The sequence below is a fragment of the Asterias rubens genome, chromosome 22 (genome assembly GCF_902459465.1).
Source record: "Asterias rubens chromosome 22, eAstRub1.3, whole genome shotgun sequence".
Lineage (NCBI taxonomy): Eukaryota > Metazoa > Echinodermata > Asteroidea > Forcipulatida > Asteriidae > Asterias > Asterias rubens.
The window spans coordinates 2,305,817-2,327,380 of record NC_047083.1 but is presented as its reverse complement, the minus strand read 5'-3'; the positions used below and the strand labels follow the sequence as shown (position 1 = coordinate 2,327,380).

At 39.5% G+C, this 21,564-nt stretch overlaps 2 protein-coding genes across 2 annotated transcripts in view; one reads left to right on the top strand and one right to left on the bottom strand.

The window, feature by feature from the left end:
• The window catches only part of LOC117305322 (serine/threonine-protein kinase BRSK2-like), a 43,265-nt gene extending 32,010 nt beyond the window's left edge, over positions 1-11,255 (bottom strand). Inside the window, exon 1 of the mRNA XM_033790182.1 lies at positions 11,076-11,255. Within this exon, the coding sequence (XP_033646073.1) occupies positions 11,076-11,145 (70 nt within the window). The 5' untranslated portion in view covers positions 11,146-11,255. The remainder of the gene's footprint in view (positions 1-11,075) is intronic.
• A 643-nt stretch (positions 11,256-11,898) lies between these two features.
• LOC117304926 (nurim-like) lies at positions 11,899-16,848 on the top strand. The gene is made up of 5 exons (XM_033789564.1): positions 11,899-12,183; positions 12,733-12,905; positions 13,715-13,885; positions 14,534-14,659; positions 15,483-16,848. Exons 1-5 carry the CDS (start codon positions 12,000-12,002, stop codon positions 15,687-15,689), a joined length of 861 nt encoding a protein of 286 aa, XP_033645455.1. The 5' UTR covers positions 11,899-11,999; the 3' UTR covers positions 15,690-16,848.
• Positions 16,849-21,564: the final 4,716 nt, after the last annotated feature.

Below are 21,564 nucleotides of genomic sequence, written 5' to 3'. Positions count from 1 at the left end.
TGATGGGGTTGAATTTATAACAGGGAACTGGGTCCATTTTCATAGAGCTGCTTAAAGGCACTCGACACTATTGGTAAAAGCTGTAAGCATAAAAGCTTACTTGTTAATGATCAATGGAGAGCTGTTGATAGTATATATAAAACAATGTGAGAAATGGCTCCCTCTGGTGTAACACAGCTTTTGAGAAAGAAGTAATTTTTTTACTAAAATATTTGAATTTGATTTCGAGACCTCAGAATTTTGAGGTCTCGAAATCAAGCATCTGAAAGCACGTTCGTCAATTCGTGTGACAAGGGTGTTTTTTTCTTCCATTATTATTTCGCAACTTCGATGATCAATTGAGTTCAAATTTTCACAGGTGTGTTATTTTGCGCATACATGTATTTGAGACACCAAGTGAAAAGACTGGTCTTTGACAATTACCAAAGGTGTCCAGTGTCTGTGAATATGAGCAGAAAATGTTTTTCTTTAGCAGAAATACATGTAAGCACCCCCCCCCCCTCTCTCTCTCTCTGCACTTGTCAACACACTTATGTAATCTTGTACATAAGCAGTACTGTAGGGGTGGTAAGAACGCGACAGAATACAGCTCTACCTGCAAATAACTTATTTCCTTCACTGAGGCAATTAGGAATTGCCTCGATGCACCTGGCCATTGCCTAAGTGCCCTTTGAAACATTCCATGCCTCAGTGTCTGTACACACGTTGTACACATTTTTGTACATGAAATGGCCTTGCTGCCCCCATGAAATGGTCCACATAAAGGTGCCCTTTTAATAACAACAAGGACAAAATGCATTACCAACAAATTGATTTTTCTCATAGATTTAGATCATGCAAAGCTTCAAACGTCACTCCAAAGATCATACATCAATTATGTAAATTATTGCAGTAATTAAGCGCCTAGTCATTGACTATGCATAATATTATGCATTGCGCTGTACAGAAATTGTATCAGCCTGATTGGACTACATGTGTATACAAACAGTGTGCGCATAAATTGCTCGTTTTAATTACTGACAATGACGTACTGTTTCGTGTTTTAAAACAACCATGACAACCTTGAACTGTTTTATTTAGTAATCTGAGTATAATAAAAACACAGAAAATTGACGGGCAGAAATATAATTGAGAAGAATAAATTTGTAACCTTGCTACGATTTTCTTTTACATCCACACATAGTGTATTACATGGCGCATGACTGTACAATCTCATTGGTGAGCGCTTTACCAAGTCAACCCTCCTACTGTTATACAAATGTATCAACGACGGTAATTGCTATACGAGAATGCTTCGCTGTGTTAAACAAATTCATTGGGAGAGGCATGTCACAAACCTGGAGCTCTACGGTGGGCTACCGAGAGTTAGCACCAAGATTAGGGCAAGAAGGCTGAGACTAGCAGGTCACTGTCTCAGACATCCTGAGCTGGCAGCGAGCAAGCTTGTGCTTTGGGCCCCTACTCAAGATCACTGTTCCCGAGGCAGACCACAAACCACCTATGTGGACACCTTGTGCCGGGACTTTGGACTGCGTCGCGAAGAGCTGCGTACAGCAATGGAGGACCAACGCGTTTGGAGGGCCATCATCCGATGCTCCGCATCGACTGAATGAAATGAATTTTGAATAATACCCAATAGACAGTATTGAATAACCCTCTTGTTGCTATGAAAGTCGCCATCTTGTAGGGCGAACTGTATGCGCGTCCAAACGCGTACACTATATGGAGCACGTAGCACACAGCATTCCCGGTTGGATTTCCACGGCACATACATGTACAGGCGCATACACACGCACACACGCACAGACGCCATGTTGTAGGGCAGATATATTTGAACGGTGACCTCATATTCAATAGGGTCTATAGCAGACAAATTGTGACAATGTATCATGTGCGGGCACTATTGTATTCAGACGTAACTTCGTTCAAAACACTGAGCTACTGTACTACACGTGTGTACAACACAGGTTTGTACTACTGTGCTAAGATTTTCTTGCGGCCACACAACAGGGTGTCTTGATTACATGATACATTGATTACATGTGGTGAACACTTAACACAGTCAACCCTCCTACTGTTTAACCATTCAATATCATCCACTGTGATTTTGAATGATTGATAGGCGCAGGATGTAGGCTCTACACATACATGTATGGCCTGTAATTGTATATTATCAGCCGGCAATGACATCATGTGGTGAATACCTCCACACTACAATGTTGACGCAGTACAGAACAGTTTACAGTCATTCTGTGCACAGTTGGTCAATAATGCTGGAAATAAAAATGTCACCGTGAGTACATAATACATTGGGGTAGTTAATCACTGTTGATAGAATACCACGCAGTACACCCTACAAATGTACGATACATACCCAGGAAAACATGAGGCCGCAGTGAGATTAGCCTATTAGGGTTACCCCCTGGCCTCCTTACTTTTTTCAAAAACTGTGGGTGCATTGAAGCTACATGTTGGTGCATCCTGGACCTTAAAGGAACGTTACAGAATTGGTAAGAAACAAAAATCGTGAAGATCACAGATTTACATAAAACTTACATGGTCTAATGATGATGATAGTAGAAAACATCCCTTGAAATATCCCTGTCTGAAATTTCATATTTGATGAGAAATAAATATTCTAATTTCACGTTTTGAGTTTATCACTCAGTGAGCGTTTTATTCATTTTTGTTCTGGCATCGATGCAATGCAAAATTTGTAATCGGTTTTTCACTATTCTCTCGTGACCCAGATGGCCAATCGCTCTCGAACTTCTACAGGTTAGTCAGTTTATGTAATGGTGGATTACATAAAGTGCCAGCAACTTTTTTTGCTAGCAAAACCAATTCTGTAGTGTTCCTCTAACTTTGGATGGTTAGGCTGAAGCATCCTGAATTGAAACAAACAAGGCAGGGCCCTGTATGCTTCGGTTTTCAAAGGGCAAGGCATCAGAGGCATTTTCTCCATGGAGGGCACCCAATAAGGAAATTGTAAAGTTCTACAGGAGCATTTCAAGGGCACCAAGGCAAATCGCCTTCGTTGCTTCTGTGTTCAATCAAGCCTGACAAAGTCCTTCAGAATGTTTTCTACTTTGTGTCTAATCTTGGTTTGTGACAAAAATAATACAAACAAATAAAAAAAACTATTATTTATTAATTGTTTTTGCATTGGCTTTCAACCATTGACATCAATAAAACCTTGTTAAAACCAGGAGAAAAATGCTGACAAATCCGACAAATCTAGGGTCCAATATCACTACGAATACGATATCATGGACAAACGTACAGACAGGCAGATCTGTACTCTGCCCCCCCCCCCCTCGCTCCCAACCCCCGGACCCCATCACCCAACACCAACCACCCCTCCTACACACTCTCAAGATCACTGACCAACAGACCAAGATCCATCATCCCACCAATCAGGGGTCCCATAAGGCCGCCAAAAACCTGACAAGGGACACCTCGTCCTTTGGCACATGATTTTTCTTGTTGTCTCTTTCAATTGAAAGACGTGGGAACGATATCATCTAACAACGTGTGCTTTGTGTTATATTCGTCATGTACATGTACGTAGTGTATCATAATGTGAGCGATACAGTAATTTGTTGCACAGACGTGGCTCCTAAAAACACACACAACAAACGTGACCCGATAGGATTCACATTTCCATGTATGGCAGTCACTAGAATAGTTTTTAAAATATTGTGCTGCGATACATGGCTTGAATTTGGTGGTGGTGGTGGGGGGGGGGGAAGAAATAAATCGAGCGTTAATAACAACGATATCATCTGAAAACGTGTGCTGTGTGCTATAACTCTGTAGTGTATCATTATGTGAGTGATACAGTATTTTGTTGCAGAGACGTGGCTCTTATAAAAACCCACACAACAAATGTGACCCAATAGGGTACACATACATAGCAGTCACTAGAAGAGTTTTGAAAATATTAAGCTGCGATACATGGCTTGAATTTGGTGGTGGAGGGGGGGGGGGAGAGAATAACCGAGCGTTAATAACAACGATATCATCTAACGTGTGCTGTGTGTTATAACTACGTAGTGTATTATTAAGTGAGTACAGTATTTTGTTGCTGCCCCCGTGGCCCTTATAAAAACACACACAAAAAATGTGACCCGATAGCTTTCACATTTACATATGGCAGTCTCTAGAAAAGAACATTTTTGTGCTGCGATATGGGGGGGGGGGGGGGGGGGGGAGGAAATAACCGAGCGTTAATAACAACGATATCAACTGACAACGTAGTGTAACATTATGTGAGTGATGTTGCAGAGACGTGGCTCTTAAAAAAAACACACAACAATAGTGACCTGATAGCGTTCACATTTACATGGCTGTCACTAGAATAGTAAAATTGTTGTGCTGTGATATGGAAGCGTAACTTGAGGTCCCCTGTCAATACAAGCTAGACTGTACAAAATATTAATTTTCTGCGGTAAGCCTAAAAAATAAACATGGCTGTCACTAGAATAGTAAAAGTTCTGTGCTGCGATATGGAAGCGTAACTTGAGGTCCCCTGACAATACAAGCTAGACTGTACAAAATATTATTTCTCTGCGGTAAGACTAAAAAAAATAAATACACATTCAAGTGGACTCACTGGGTTCTTGCCATGTTTTGTCAAAACTGTGGGCCAGTCTCGAACCAAATATTTGACAATATTTTAACAGTCAACAGAGGCCATGGCCTCCATGCAATTCCAAGCCTGTTCTAATGCATTTTTAAAAAGGACAGGGAAAAACCCCACAACAACCACTCCGTTAAAACAATGATTTTACAAACAAGGATCGCAAAAAACCAATGCTGAAATCCTTGACAAATAATTCAGTGTAATTAAAAATAATTCTTAAAGCCTCATTACATCCCCATCAAAATACATTTTTAAAAAGGCAAAGGGAAAACCACTCCGTTAACAACAATTGATTATAAACAAACAAGGATCGCATGGAACCAATTGCTGTAAAAAAAAAATCGAGGCTGACAATTTGTGTACACACATCACGCAGTTCCATTGCAAATTCTTTTCCTATAAATCTAAAACTACTCCGTCCCAATGTATTGACCGATTCAAGTTTGATCTCTAGCTAGACCATCATGCACCTCATTCAACAGTTAGCTTGCGCAATGGTTGCGAAATGGTCTGACAAAGAGACTAGGCCAACAGAGGCTGTGTCATTTGTGTTATTCCAAGATGTGGGGGGGGGGATGCTGTACTTAATTATGACAAATATTCTTCAAGTGTGACTGTAAACTTATTCAAAATAATCCTTAACCTTAAAAAAAAAAAAAAAAAAAAAAAAAAAAAAAGGACAGAAAAAAACCCACAACAACCACTCCGTTAACAATTGATTTAAACAAACAAGGATCGCAAACCAATGTCGAGTGTACACACATCACGCAGTTCCATTGCAAATTCCCTTCCAATCCAAACAACTCCGTCCCGATGTATTGACCGAATTAATTTTCAGGATGACTGAGGGTTCACAGAAAACACTCGCGTCTCTGATTATCCAAGTTGCACCTTCGGGCTTTCACGTTCTGCTTCTTCATTGAGACTTGATGTCGAGGGATTGTGGTTGGGGGGGGGGGGGTTGGTTTATTAATTTCCTGTGTGTTCAAATTGTTCATATTTTGACGAATTTCACCTTGGGATGAAAAAAACTGAGTGATAGTTTTTTAAATTGTTTTCGTGGTGGGATTATGATTATAGTGGGTTTGGGAAAATCTGAAATGAGTTATTGGCTGAGAATTACTAGAGCGGACTGGAAAAAGGATTATCCATTTCAATATGTTGATGACCATTTATGGATCAGCCAGCTAGGAATGACTGACCAAGTGAGAATGACTGATTGACTGAGAATGGACTGGCTGATTGGTAAGGGTTGTACCCATTCAAAGATGTTTAGGTATAGGCCAAATAAGAATGGATGTCCAATAGAGAATGACTGTTAACTCCGGAAAGGATTACCCGTTTCAAGATACTGTCTACTGATAGACCAATTCAAAATTACTGGCCAACTAACAATGACTGACTGACTGAGAATGGACTGACTGAGAATGGACTGACTGAGAATGGACTGGCTGATTGGGAAAAGGTTACCCATTGAACGATGTTTAAAGATATGCCAAATAAGATTGGATGCCCAACAGAGAATGACTGGTTAACTCCGGAAAGGGTTACCCATTCCAAGATACTCTACTAATAGGCCAACTAAAAATTACTGGCCGACTAAAAATGACTGACCAACAGAAAATGGCTGACTGGCTGAAAATGGACTGGTCGATTGGGAAAAGATTGCCCATTTCAAAATAAGAACAACTGTTCATTGATAGGACGACTGAGAATAACTGACCAACAGAGAATGACTGACTGACTGAGAAATGGATGACTGACTGCAAAAGGACTACCCATTTCAAAATATTAACAATCTGTTTATTGACAGGCCAGCTGAGAAATACTGCCCAACAAAGAATGACTGTCTGATTATGGACTGGACTGTGAAGAGGGTAACCCTGCTTCAGCCCAAGGAGTAGGTGGCACTGCGCCCTAGTGGCACGCAGTTGATTTGGGTAGCCATCAACTTGGAGTGGACGTCAGGCCTTGTGGCAATCTCTCATAAAATAATTTTTTTTTCGTTTTCAAACATCAGGTTTCAAAACTAATTGGTTTACTCAGTTAAAAAAAAAGGTGACCTTTCAAGGGAGGTTTTCCAGCATGGCCAGTCCGTCTGAAACCAAACTCTCTTGAATACTACGATTTACTGAAGAAGTCCTGAAACATACTCCATGCTCCCTGTTCATCGCCTTGGGGCCCTTAAAATGCTCCAGCAGAAAACTTACAATTTCCTCACTGCCCTTTTACCAAGGAGAAAATGCCTTGGTGTCCTTGCCCTTTCAAAAAGGAAGTAGAGGCGAACCCTGATCACACACCCTAATAAAATCCAACCTATGGTAACTCAACACCCAAACTATTGGGTCCAATTATGGTAGTATGTCTTGGCGTGAACAGTATGATCAGTTTACTAGAGGCTCGGCTCAAGTTTTATTTTATTTTATTTATTTATTTATTTATTTATTTATTTATTTATTTATTTATTTATTTATTTATTTATTTATTTATTTATTTATTTATTTATTTATTTATTTATTTATTTATTTATTTATTTATTTATTTATTTATTTATTTATTTATTTATTTATTTATTTATTTATTTATTTATTTATTTATTTATTTATTTATTTTATTATTAGTATTATTATTATTATTATTATTATTATTATTATTATTATTATTATTATTATTATTATTATTAAGCCTTCTTACATGTATAACAAGATAATATTATCTTCAAACTGTGTAAGTTTAATGTTCAAATCTGTGGACATTGTGTTTTGTGATACAAAAAGTACACATCCTTTAAAATGAGAATACGATACACGTAGGATACTTAATGTACGTATGCATGAACTGTGGCTATAGGCCTACCCAGTCTATTCCATGCAGCAGCATGCACGATTATGACTACATACATAGCACTACACTAGACCTATATTTTTTAATAATGTTCCCACTCCGTAACTGTCAATTCCTGTTTTATTAAATTATCTGACTCAGTAATTCCGAGATAGATAGCTTTCTCAAATTCATGTCATGGCCATTTATTCCCCGGCCGCGTACTGTTACAACTCTTGGGGTCTGAAAAATAAGTAATTATTTTTCAGATTTGCAACCCGAGATTGTGCTTTTATATAAAATACAATGTAATAATGAGTATGACGGTGACTAAACGGAGATAAATTGCATTGAGATGTCTTATGATGGGCACACAAAACTGCTAAGCCAAAAAGATTCTTGCTTAGACGAAAACAGGTTACCAGTGACAGAACCATGGCATACACATAGGCCCTGTTGTTTACAACTGGTACCTTGTAAATATTTTTTGAACATATAATTTTTGTTAGGGAATTAATTCTGCTCAGCTGCTCAATGAACTGGATGGGTACAGGGCCCAAATTCATAAAGCCTGATGTACAAAAACTTGCTGAGCTCAAACAAGTCTTGCTTAGCAAAATCTACAGGTTACCAGCCAGAATACCAGAATTGAATCTGATATCTTTTGTTTAATCTGTTGAGTATCGAAGTAGCATGGCAAGTATGCCTTCCCTTTAAGAAGTATCTTGAAAACTAGAAGATTTAAATTAAATGTACGTACTTGATTGGCCTACTCTTCCAACATGTGTATGTTTCTTGAAATATAGGCCTAGAGGATTTGAATGTATGTACTCTTCCAATTAAAGACAGTGGACACTATCGGTAATTGTCAAAGACTAGTCTTCACAGTTTGTGTATCTCAACATATGCATAAAATAACAAACCTGTGAAAATTTGAGCTCAATCGGCCATCGAAGTTGCGAGATAATAATGAAAGAAAAATAACCCCTGCAACACGAAGTTGTGTGCGTTTAGATGGTTGATTTCGAGACCTCAAGTTCTAAACCTCAAACTCGAAACTTGAGGTCTCGAAATCAAATTCGTGGAAAATTACTTCTTTCTCGAAAACTATGGCACTTCAGAGGGAGCTGTTTCTCACAATGTTTTATACCATCAACCTCTCCCCATTACTCGTCACCAAGAAAGGTTTTATGCCAATAATTATTTTAATTACTCAAAATAATTAATAGCATAAAACCTTTCTTGGTGACGAGTAATGGGGAGAGGTTGATAGTATAAAACATTGTGAGAAACGGCTCCCTCTGAAGTAAACAAAGTTTTGGAGAAAGAAGTAATTTTCCACGATTTTGATTTCGAGACCTCAGAATTAGATTTCGATGTCTCGAAATCAAACATCTGAAAGCACACAACTTCGTGTGACAAGGGTGTTTTTTCTTTCATTATTATCTCGCAACTTCGACGACCAATTGAGCTCAAATTTTCACAGGTTTGTTATTTTTTTGAATGCAATATGTTGAGATACACCAAGTGGGAAGACTGGTCTTTGACAATTACCAATAGTGTCTAGTGTCTTTAACCAATGATGTACCATCCCATGATGTCATGGATGTGTCTTGGAAACTATTTTAAAGGACTGGAATTAATACTCTTCCGAAAAACAGTCGATATTTCAAGTAGTTTCTCTTCACATACATGTACATTACATGTACATACTGAGCACTCAAATATCATGAAACAAAACTTATTTTAATTAGATGTTTGTAATGTAATTGTATGCACTATGTAAATCATGGCTTATAGTGGTAGTGGATACTGAATTTGTAATATTAAATTATATTTCTTGTTAAATTAAAAAAGGCCTTGAATGTACAAACTGTCACATATTTAAAGTGTGAGTTTACTCCAGAGGAGGTTTCTGCAGAGTATAGGAAAATAATGAGATGATCTACCACATGTCAACAGTACAACACATCTGCTTGTTGTCAATATAACTAAAGTACACTGCACAGCAGTCACACACTTTAGAGGCAGTGGACACTATTGGTAATTACTCAAAATAATTATTTAGCATAAAACCTTACTTGGCAACGAGTAATTGGGAGAGGTTGATAGTATAAAACATTGTGAGAAACGGCTCCCTCTGAAGTGGAGTAGTTTTCGAGAAAGAAGCAATTTTCCACGAGTTTGATTTTGAGACCTCGAATTTGAGGTCCCGAAATCAAGCATCTGAAAGCACACAACTTCATGTGACAAGGTTTTTTTTTTCTTTCATAGTTATCTCGCAACTCCGACGACCAATCAAGCTCAAATTTTCACAGGTTTGTTATTTTATGCATATGTTGAGATACACAAAGTTAGAAGACTGGTCTTTGACAATTACCAACAGTGTCCACTGGCTTTAATGCAGAGTAGACCAGAACGCAATATCATCTGTTATTGGCAGATTTTGTGCTTTTTGCAAGAGTTTACCATTTCATAGCGTTCCTGAACCATAAGAACACGTCAGTGTATGAAAGTGAATGACTTTAAACGATGCAAATCCATGGTGAACGTGCAAGACGGCTGCCTAATATTTTTGCTAACCTGTGAAATACATTTCCGGTTATAGTTTTATTCTGCAATAGTTAGCTGGAAAATTTGCTCAACAAACATTTGTAATGTTTACAAGAAGCCTAGGCCCTTTTCGAAACCATGGCTTTGGCTTTGGCTTTGGATTCGGCTTGAGGCTCTGTTCTCTCGTCTGAAGCCCTGAGCGTGTATTCGCAAAGGCAAAGCACGCTCGCCTGTCAAAACAACTGGCGGCACCAAGCTAGCCTAAGCTGAATCAAAAGCCGAAGCCATCGTTTCGAAAAGGCCCTAGTCTCAAAAATCCATCCGGTATGTACACTGTATGTTTGATTTTTTTTTTACAGCATATCCCCATGCAGTACCAATCCATATTTTTGGTCCACCTTGAAAATTTAATTAGAAATATTATGCACAGCACAGTTAAGAATAACATGTGTGTGAAATGTACACAAAACAAAATTAGGCAATCTCGGTTGACTGGGTATAAAAATAAATATCATTGAAAAAAAAATATATATATATTTCAAAAAATAAAATAAAAATTGACATTGTTGAATAATACACAATGAAATTTATCGGTTGCCAGGTAGCTAGCAATTGCTCACTCGTGAATATTATGCGTGCACTGCTGGAGAGTAAAAAATAAGAGAATTTTCCACACATAATGCAAAGAAACATGACAAATGTCATGACATGATCAATGAACGAACAACATCATGTGGAACTTCATTTGGCGAGCGCTAGGATAGGAGGGGTGGGAGTTGGGAGCAACCATTCAATTTAAAGGGGTAATATTTATAGAACCACCTTGTTTACAAGAAAGTAAATACTCAAGTGTTTAATTAAAAAGAATCTTAACACTTAAAAGTGTGTTTTTGTTTAATATATATGGTTCATATGGAAGTTTTAAGACAAACATCACATTTATGGAGTATGTAATTTGATTAAGGTACGTTGACAGCGTCCCCAAAGATAAGATGAACTACCCCAAAAAGGCCGAATTTGGCGAAAGGTTGAAAAGTCTTAGATTTTACGTTACCCGTTTGTCCTTTTCCAAGGGTTTTCTCCAGTTTATAAGGCCCCACATGTTGCGTATCCCCACTTGACATGATGCACGCCGACTGATGAGTTTATCTTGAGCAAAGAAGTGCCCAAACATCGCCAAAACATCCACAAGAATTAGAGAAATCCGGCAGTGTTACCGACTGTACTCCACTTGGTCCGCCATCGTTGTGCTGATGATGAAAAGATGTGCTAATAAATATTCAGCATGTGATGACGACACTAACTTTGACCTATTTAATTTGGGACAAATTCTCCCGCTAAATTGATTTATTATCAACAAAAATGACATGAAAAATAAGCAAAACAGACGTGATAATCATTCCTTTTGCAAAATCCTGTCAAACAGATTTAATCTAAGTTTCTATTCAAAATAAATAGTTAAAATGAAAACGAAAGTTAATGAATTATTCATTAGCCACCTGCCCTATTTAATTTCACTCTTACTATTGAGGGCGCTCTATCAAAACAACGTGCCTTGGTCTGGAGTTTTTTGCTTTAAAATAGCGAAACATCTGTGAGAAAAAGCAGATGATAATTATTTACATTTTGACGTGGTGGGCTCATTACATTATGGTTTTTGATTAGTGATAAATTTACTCTCCAAAAAAATAACACATGAAAACAAAGAGAAAGAGAAAGACTCTGCTAGGGTCGAAACGTCAGACCATAACTATTTTTTTTAAATAATTAATAAAAGTTCAACTTTCACACGGGCCGGGCTCTCACGGGCTGATCAAAGAGCGCCCTCTGTAAGTTCAGATTGAACTTCAAATGTGTCATTTCCTACAATGGCGGCGGTCACAACAACAAAACTTCTATAAATTTTGATTGAGCGTCGTCTTCTCCCCGGAAACTGACAATTATTTTGCAATTTTACACCACTGATCTCTGCACAACTATGGCAGGTGTCTCCTTGTTTAAGTCTTTCTTCTTTGTGATAATTTCGGTGCTGGGTTTTGCCGTTTGCTTCCAAACTGTGTTTCAATTTGCGGTGTTTTTATTTCGGAATGGCTTCAGCAGCAAGGTGATTGGTTCTCAACAACAACATGAACAACAACAGAGCCAGAGAGAATCTAGTGAAGGTAAGGCATTTTTGGATTTGGGAAGTGCTACTTTTAAATATGCTATATCTGACCACCAACTATGACCCCAAACCATATCTTAATTCTTAATTGGGTGATAAAAATAGAAAATTAAATTACGATGCAAACAATAATAATAATAATAAAAGACCGGGGGGGGGGGTATTGCGATGATAGTATTCCTTGAAAATGGCCACTGGAAACCATTGGGGAAATAAAATAAAATTCATCACAACTTTGGGAAGGTAGTGTTTAGTAATAAGAACTGTGTCTGTGATGAGGTTTGTTCCGAATTCCGCTATCGTCTTGTCGAGATGGCTGTGGTGTTGATTCTGGAGATTTGTATAGTCTCTTTACATTTAATTTTTTCCATGCAATTCGTTTTCTTGTGGGTAGGTAGACCTTCCATCATGGCATAAATATGAAGATTTTTTTAATGAACTCGAAACTGCATTATTTTTGTCTGTTTGCATGAGCATGTCATTATTGTTGTTGGTGTTTTTAAGACTTTACAGTATTTGACTTGTTTCACTTGATTTGATATTTCAGATGCAGCAAATCCATACCTGAGTCACCTCCTGCTGGACATTCTTCTCATTGTTGCATTTATCCTACAGCATACCCTGATGGCTTGCACGCTATGGAAAGACTTCATCCAATGGCTGGGCTTAGAAGTGGTGGAGCGATCCCTGTATATATTGGCTACATGTGCAGCTCTGCAGGTAACATACTGGCTGCCCCGATGTTGGTCTTGTTCCTTATATATATTCAATATGATGAATATACTTCACGGAGGCAACGAAGGTGATTGCCTCTACGCCCCCTGGTCATTGCCTTGGTGTCCTTGAAATGCTCTACTAGAAATTTACAATTGCCTCATAGGGTGCCTTTTAAAGGCAGTGGACACTATTGGTAATTGTCAAAGACTAGCCTTCACAGTTGGTGTATCTCAACAGATGCATAAAATAACAAACCTGTGAAAAGTTGAGCTCAATCTGTCATCGAACTTGCGAGACAATGAAAGAAAAAAAATCACCCTAGGCCCTGTCACACAAAGTTGTGTGCGTTTAGATGGTTGATTTCGAGACCTCAAGTTCTAAATCTGAGGTCTCGAAATCAAATTCGTGGAAAATTTAATTACTTCTTTCTCGAAAACTATGGCACTTCAGAAGGAGCCGTTTCTCACAACGTTTTAGACCATCAACCTCTCCCCATTACTCATCACCATGAAAGGTTCTATGCTAACAATTCCTTTGAGTAATTACCAATAGTATCCACTGCCTTTAACAAGGAGAAAATGCCTTGGTGCCCTTGCACTTTCAAAAGCGCAGCATACAGGCCTGCCATGGAATGTAATTTGATGGATTTGGTACTGTACCCCCAAACCCCACACTCTTGCATTTAAGCCAACGCAAACCAAATTCAGAGTAAATACAACATTATTTGATCATGAGTTTCAATGTAACTTGACTTTTTTATATAGTTTGAAAAAGGATTGTAAAATTATTTCATTTATTTTTGTACTGAAAAGCTCCTGATGTTTAACTGGAGGCCTCTGTTTCCAGAAACCATTCTCTGGTCCCTCGATGCGGACAGTAGAGTCGTCCAGATCATCTTCAGTTTTGTCTACTTTGTGGCGTGGCTGTTTGTGATCGGAGTTGTGTTGGTGTTAGACTACGCTGAGCTCGTCGGTGTTAAACAGGTAAGAGAAGAAAGGAAGACGAACAGAAGGGACCGTGGCAGAGAAGGGTTGAAGGGGCTGTGTCGTTGTTCCGTTCTAACTTTAGAATCGTTTCAGCTATATTTGGGACGGGTCCCAATTTGTGTTACAATAGGCAGCCAAATTATAGCTGGAAGCCAGAGATCTGCCAACAATCAAGGAACCAGTGGTTAATGGAGCCAGCGCAGCAGTGCTTAGATTTGCACTGGATCATCACACTATTACACTAAAGACAACTAGTATTTCTACTGTGTGCATGAAGGAGAAACAATCCAATTTATTTTATGCAAGTCGCCTGACACACAAGGCCTGAAGGCCACTTCAAGGTGTGGGCTACAATTATTTTTTTCCAGAGGCCATTGCCACCTACTCCTAGGGCTGAAACAGGGTTACCCCCTTTACAGTCCATACGCATGTTGCCATGCTCTCCCAACTGTTGCTCTCCAGTTTGGACCGATCCAATCTACAGTTTGGACGATCTGAAGAGCACCATGATCAAAGCAGACCTGTGGTTATACATGGAATTATGAACTCCTTATTATTCACCCCAAATATGACCTTTTATGTGACCTCTGTGTGACCTTTTATGTGATCTTTCTGTGACCTTGAATGCCTTTTTTAACGAATTAGGTGTATTACTATCTAATGGACTTGGAGCCCCCCCTTCAGTTGAAATCACGAGAGTACCAGAGGCTGTTTAGCAACTTTCGCCACCCCATCCTGACGGGTTTGATGATCATCCTTTGGGTCGTTCCGGTAAGTTCATAAATTTGTAAAATAATTTGTGGTTGAACAAAGAAAACAATTACTCTTAAAGTCTATGGGAAACTTTTGCAGGGGCACCAAGGCCAAGACCAGGGCAATGGAGGCTGTGTAATTCCTGTAAGGACATTCTATAGCACCACAAGCCTTGGATACTCATGGAAAATAAAAATGTTTGCTTCTGTTTATTGGGCTGTTTATTGAATTCCTTGAATGGATTGACTGAGCCTAATTAGCATGCATTAAAGATCATGGACAAAGGGTCTAGTGGCATGTCATGACCAACCAAGCCCTGGGCCCAATTTCATAGAGCTGCTAAGCACACAAATTTGCTTAGCAAGAAATGTCTTCCTTGATAAAAACAGGATTACCAACAAAAATTCCATTTGTTGCATATTGCTTGTTCAGCTGTTGTTTGCTTATCCTGAAAATCACGTGGAAATTTGGTTGGTGGTCCTGTTTTTGTCAAGGCAAACATTTCATGCTAAGCAAATTATTGTGCTTAGCAGCTTTATGACATTGGGCCCTGGTGTTTCTGATCAGCAGAGTAGTATGGATTCAGGGCTGTATACTCCCCAGGGGGGCTAAACTGAGATGGTGCTCATAGAATCGGTCCTTTGTGACAATAATATTGAAACATTTGATGGTTCTCTCTGGTGCTTTCTCCAGAAGACGATCAGAGCATACTGACTGAAATGTCAAGTTGAAACTAACAGTTCATTTCAGATACCACCCCAACTCATCTAATATTAGAGATAGTCATAACATGGTGTTACTGCAAACATTTCCATATTTTTACTCTTCTTACAACCAACAGGTCATGACGGTCGGTAGACTCGTCCTAGCCCTTTCACTGACACTGTACACCTTTTATGGTCACCGTCTGGACATGCACGACTATGACTACATCCGCTTGCAGCATAAACTGAAGAAGGTCACGCTGGGGTCACCACAGGGTCATGCTCACCCGGGGTCACCACAGGGTCACGCTCACCTGAGGTCAACAACTGTTAGTTACGGTTGAGGGGGAGGTGCAAGGAACAAAATCAGTTAAATAAATTACTTTTTGTTTTTGTTTTGTTTTAAAACTTTCTGGTAACAAAACCTATACTGTCTGAAAAGTGATAAATGGTGTGACCTGTTGGCCTAAAGATACCTGTGTAGAAATAAAGGTGAAGAAAATGGCGGTTTCATATGTGGAAAGAAAACTCAAACTAGGGAAAATATAGTAGTTTTATATATTGTCTTAAAATAGTATTATGAACCGTAAAATAACCCAGAACACTTATCATGGAAGAGTAGGGGTTAACCCTATGCATGCTATGTTTCTGGTTCACATAGCAAGCACCCTTGTTTATAGTTTTCCTCAGGCTTGCGAACTCCAGTGATTAAGTTCACTAATGAGGCATCTGTGGTCTAATATACAACAATACAGCAAGTGTATTGGCCCGACACTAAAATCGCTGGCCTCGGTCATGCAGACCAGTGTAATAATTCAGCTCATTGGAGCTCGGGTGTTTTGGGTTTTTATTTCTTCCATGTTGAGGTATAGCACTAGACACTGCAGAGAAAAATAGTTTTCAAAAACTTGTTATACAAAGTTATTTTTTAACCAACTTTAGAACTGAAATATTGGATATTATTTCACTTTATTTGAAAAGTGGTTGTTTTGGATGTTTATTGAAACATCTTGAGAGAAACCGTCTTAAATTGGTTGCCTGTAATTTGCCTCGGGTGATAACGGCCCTTAAACTTCTCAACTACTCTAAAAAATAGTGAGATTGCACTTTAGGGAAACAATTTTTTAGCATGAATGGCATTTTATTGTTTTAATACTTGCACTAACTTTGATAACTTTTTATGATACCTGGTTTTTACAAAAAATGCTCTGTGAATAAAATGTGACTGCATTGTTTTTAGCTGGATGTGGAGTGCTTTAAATTGATAATTGTTTGCTGTTTTTATATAATTGGCATTACAGTAAGAACAGGGTCTAGCTTTGTGGATCTGCTTACCATGGAATTCTGCGCTAATGGCCCTAGATTTTCTTGCCTTAATAGGGTGCAGTAAGCACAAAATTCGGCAGTAAGCAGAGGTTTGGTTTGGTGTTCATGTGTTCATATTATAATTTATAATATTTGCAGATTTTTTTTGGTCAATAAACCGAATATTATAAAAGCAGAGTTGAAATCTTTTCTTGATTGATTGATTTATGACTCGAACTGAAAGTCCCAAGCAACAAAACATTACGAAGTGGTTGGGAATAATTAACTGTCACATCGCCAATAGAGGGCGGTGTTCAAAATGTAATTTCTCTTGACTGTTTTTCCATGTTGCTTTATGAACTATACTTTTGTGCTGGGATTCGACATGTGGCAGCTTAATGAAATTTTGCCCTAGCTGTAGGTCTTTCGAATGGCTTCAATCGGCAGTGGCTATAGACTTGATTTCAAGTCTGAGATCAGTATCAGCCACTCAAGACTCTCCCACTGCATGAATAAGCTCGCAAACGCCGTAACTGTGATCGTGGGCTAACGACGGAGGTTATCCAGAAGAGGGCGCTATTTCAGACTTAAAGCCACAATCACAGACTTGGAACCAAGTCTGCCCCAATTCTCAGTACATTGTTACTGCAGTAAATAGCCACAGACAAAGCCGTAGCCGTTGTAGGTTGACAGTTATTTCAATTTTCATAAAGCTGTTAACCAGAAAATGCTGCTAAGACAAAAATAATCGCAGGGCACCAGTCACGATCATGCACTCTATGACACTTTGGTTTGTGACCCTGTGTTTTTCTAAGCAGTAATTTCTGCCCTTGCCATGCTTTTGAAATAGTTGAGCTTTTAGAAATAAAGATTCATTTCGCAATATTTGAACTCGTCTGGGTCGACTGGTTCCTCGCCTATTATCTCCGGAATGACATTGAGAGACATGGAAGGAAATGCTGTTACCGAAAGGTGCCTGTCTGATTTTCCGCTGTCGATATCTCGAAGCAGCGTGTTCACGGACCTCTCTCTGCCGATGTCATTTTCGATTAGACGGCGAACGGAATCGCCAGCCTCCTGACAACAAAAAGTGAATGAATAAAATGAAAATTACTTATTACTTGAATTTCCCAACATCTGGGATTAGCTTTGTCTCAGTATTGTTTGTTCAGCACTGTGTTGTGTTCATGCAAACTGTTATAACACATGCGACGGATTTGGATAGAGATAACGCCATGTTGGAAGTTGTTAAAAATATTGAAAGAGATACGAAGGCTGATAAATTAGTAAAGAAGTGTTGTGTTGAATTCAAGAACTGCACCTTTTTAAGAATAGTTACGCGGTCAAACAACACACTGCACTTTAATTACGCATAATTCTTGTAAACCCCGCGACTACCATTTTGAGTATAAGTTAGTAAAGTTTTCCTCGTGTGTTTTAAATGAAAGGAGCTTGCTTTATGGTTAAAAATTTATATGACATGACCGTTCGTCTCGTAATATTCCGGTGTGTGTTTGGCCGGTTCATTTATCTTATCACAATCCCCGAGGTACACTTGTCTACAGAATCCCGCGTCTGAATTATTGGACCCATAGAGCCTATACTGGGTCAAAGCGAAGCCAGCTGGCCCATTTGACTTAGCCCATCGTAGAAGAAAGTTGTCAAGTCTTAGAAAGTAGACATACTGGTTCAACTTAATTACTTGTTCGTGTAATACTAAATCGAACATTTAGTGACTGAAATAATATGAAAATGGTAGGCATGCAACAAGTTATATACCTGGCCTTCTTCCAAGTAGCTGTCCACGCATGCGTGCTCAGTCAGAACTCCCAACAGCCTATCAGCGTCCTTCATTGGCTTGGACTCCGAGAGGACAGCTGGCAAAGAGCCAGCACGAAAAAAGTTGCCGTTTTGTTTGGCGCCAAATTTACCCGCCAGAATGTTTCCATGTGGCGTTGTCGTCTGCCATTGCTCGTTGGAAGTTGACGCGGTTGGGGTCGGTGGACCTACGGGGTTTTTATTGTTGCTCGCCCGTTTTCGTTTCTTAGTTGCGTTTTTGTCGAGCTGAGATTTGATGGAGGAGTACTTGAAGTGTTTTGTCTTTTCGTTTTTGTCTGGAATGGAAAGAAAAGGGGGCCGACAAAGTCATGTAAATAAGAAAAGCAATTCAGAGGATTCATGAAACATTCTGATTGTGGAATATGAGAGCTGTTCGGGTATAAGTCTACGATCCAAGAGCCTGCCGATAAGGTTTCTGCGTCGATAATAAATAAAATCATCGATACGTTGATGTTTTTGTATTGGGCTGAAGGAGGTTGATTTAAAAAGAGGGTGATATCAGACGGTGTATTCCATTTGCCGTATGGGGGACAGAATCTCCACCGCCACATCATAATTCTGACAGATTTTGAACAGTTGTTTTGTAAACAGCTTTGTTTCGGCTCCAAGAGAAACTAGATTTGACTCAAGTCCCAATCCCGTGCCATCGCTAGAAAACTGCACTGCACTCCCCCGAACCTGTTCTCTTGACCACTAATAGATGTATTGACTGCGAGTATGCTTATGGACCTCTCGCACGAGAACGGGACTTGAACCAAGTCTAAAAAGAACCCTGCTGCTCACTCCATTTCGCCTCACAATTCCACCAGGGTCTGACGTATCAGTGTGTGCAAGAAACAAGGACTTAACGTTGGTAGGTGGTCAGTCGTTCTTGTTTAATTAGGGCAAGCTATGAAGTAACTTTGGTTTAATATTGCACTGTGACAAACAGTTAACGTGTCTTGGACCAAGGCTTGTGGCCTACCTTCGCCATCGCTGCCATTGTCATCGTCAAGTTGTACCGTTTCCCAAGACGACTCTTCGGTCAGAGGTTCCATCCGTTCGTCATCGTCGTAGTTTGCCAGCATGGACACTGAGCTGATGGGACTCACACGGGGCGGCTGATTGGTGGTGGAGGCCATCTCTCCACTGACAAAAATATCACAACCAAAGCAAATTGTTTAGGGTGAGGTTGGTGGTAACACCATGTGTAAATCTCTTTTGAGTAGTGTTGGATCTGAATAGAACCGGTGGTTGACAACTCAACGCTTCGATCAGTAGGCCTATGCCTTGATCGTCTTCATTGAGAATGCTGGACTATGTTGCTCGATGCTGCTTCCTTGACGAAATATTCTCCATGCTCTAAGTCTAATTAGAGCCAAAACGAGAAGGAGAGAAGACAGTGAAGCAATTTAAGTTTTAGATGTTGGAGGAGAACCCTAGAGAATTATTCCAGGGAAAACCCAGGAAGTCAAGTGGGAACTGAAAACCTTATCGACAATAGTGGTAGGATTCGAACCGGGGTCTCAAAAGTGGAAGGTGAGGCAAGACACCACTACAACAACCCACACCAAATATCTACCTTTGATTGAGGGAAATTTCGGGGGTTCTTACTGCCGGCGACCCACCCTCCTCCTCCGGCACGAACCTCTTCCACCCAACACGTCCAAGCCCGCTGCAAGTTTTCCTGGCCGTCGCTCTGCTGCTGTCTCCACGCCGAGAAAACGGCTGGCCCATTTCCCAACTAAAGACAAGTTAGGTAATAACTGGCTTTGGTAGGGACAGAGCACCCGTTTTATATACAGGTTGAGTAGACCGAATACTTCTCGCGGGAAGACGTCCCTCGGGTGCCAAGAAATGTCTGAAATGTATAAATCTTTTGGCGCGTGCATGCAGTGTGTAGTGCGGTCGTCGTCTGGCGGGTCCACTATCGTTTAGTACAACATGTCACCAACAACAACGCGAGGGAAACTCTCGTCTCGAAGTTTTTACATAGTGAGGTACACGATAGCGCGATCACCAATGAGAATGCGCGGAGCTTGTGACGTCACAGTCACGGCTTATGACGCCTCAACACTTTCCACCAATCACATCGCGCAGTGACACCGCGGTGACGTAATGCGCGTCTTTGAAACTCTCCTCCAATCACGTATCCCCATTTCTTCATGTCTGTCTTGCATTATCTCACCTCCGTACGTAGTCTATCGAGGGACCTCCATCTTATCCGGTCCAGAGCCAGAGGTAACTGAGCTTTAGTTGTCTCTTTTGTGAAAAGGGCCCAATTTCATAGAGCTGCTTAAGCACAACATTTGCTTAAGCAAAACATTCCTTGCTTAGTAAAATCAGACTACCGGCCGCGGCCAAGACTCCACTTGATTGTTATGCTAAGCAAACAGCAGCTAAATACCAGTCACAAGCAATGTATATGGCATGAAATTTTGGCCAGTAATATGTGTAAAATAAGCGAGCTATTTTCGTGCTTAAGCAGCTCTATGAAATTGGCCCAAGGCCCTTATGTATGTGCTGCCACACTCATAACACGATTAATTTACAGATGGAAAACGGTTTTTCAACAATAAGTTTATTGAAAACATTTTTCAATTTGTGAAACAGTATTTCGATAAATCTATTGCAATATCCACTGTTAACAGTCGATGTCAGAGAAGAAAATAATTAATAACAATTTGGAACACCAAATGTGCTGGAATTTTAAAAATAAAATGTATACTTTTTTAAAAAGTTGCAATTATCTAATTCTACAATTGGAAGTTTTTACTAATAGTGCAAGACTTGTACTGTGGTAGACTGTTACTTCATACACTCTAATCATTCTATAAGTTCATATTCCTTTCAAACAAATGTAGAAATTCATATGAATTGTTAAAGTCCTTTCTAACCCCTACTTAACCCAATAATTCTTTAAAGGCAGTGGACACTATTGGTAATTACTCAAAATAATTATTAGCGTAAAACTTTTCTTGGTGACAAGTAATGGGGAGAGGTTGATGGTATAAACCATTGTGAGAAATGGCTCCCTCTGAAGTGCCATAGTTTTCGAGAAAGAAGTAATTTTCCACGAATTTGATTTCGAGACCT

Coding starts and splice junctions, on each gene's coding strand:
- LOC117304926 (XM_033789564.1), top strand. CDS start 12,000: ATGGCAGGTGTCTCCTTGTTTAAGTCTTTCTTCTTTGTGATAATTTCG. Junction 12,906..13,714: donor CTACATGTGCAGCTCTGCAG/GTAACATACTGG, acceptor TGTACTGAAAAG/CTCCTGATGTTTAACTGGAG. Junction 14,660..15,482: donor TCATCCTTTGGGTCGTTCCG/GTAAGTTCATAA, acceptor TACAACCAACAG/GTCATGACGGTCGGTAGACT.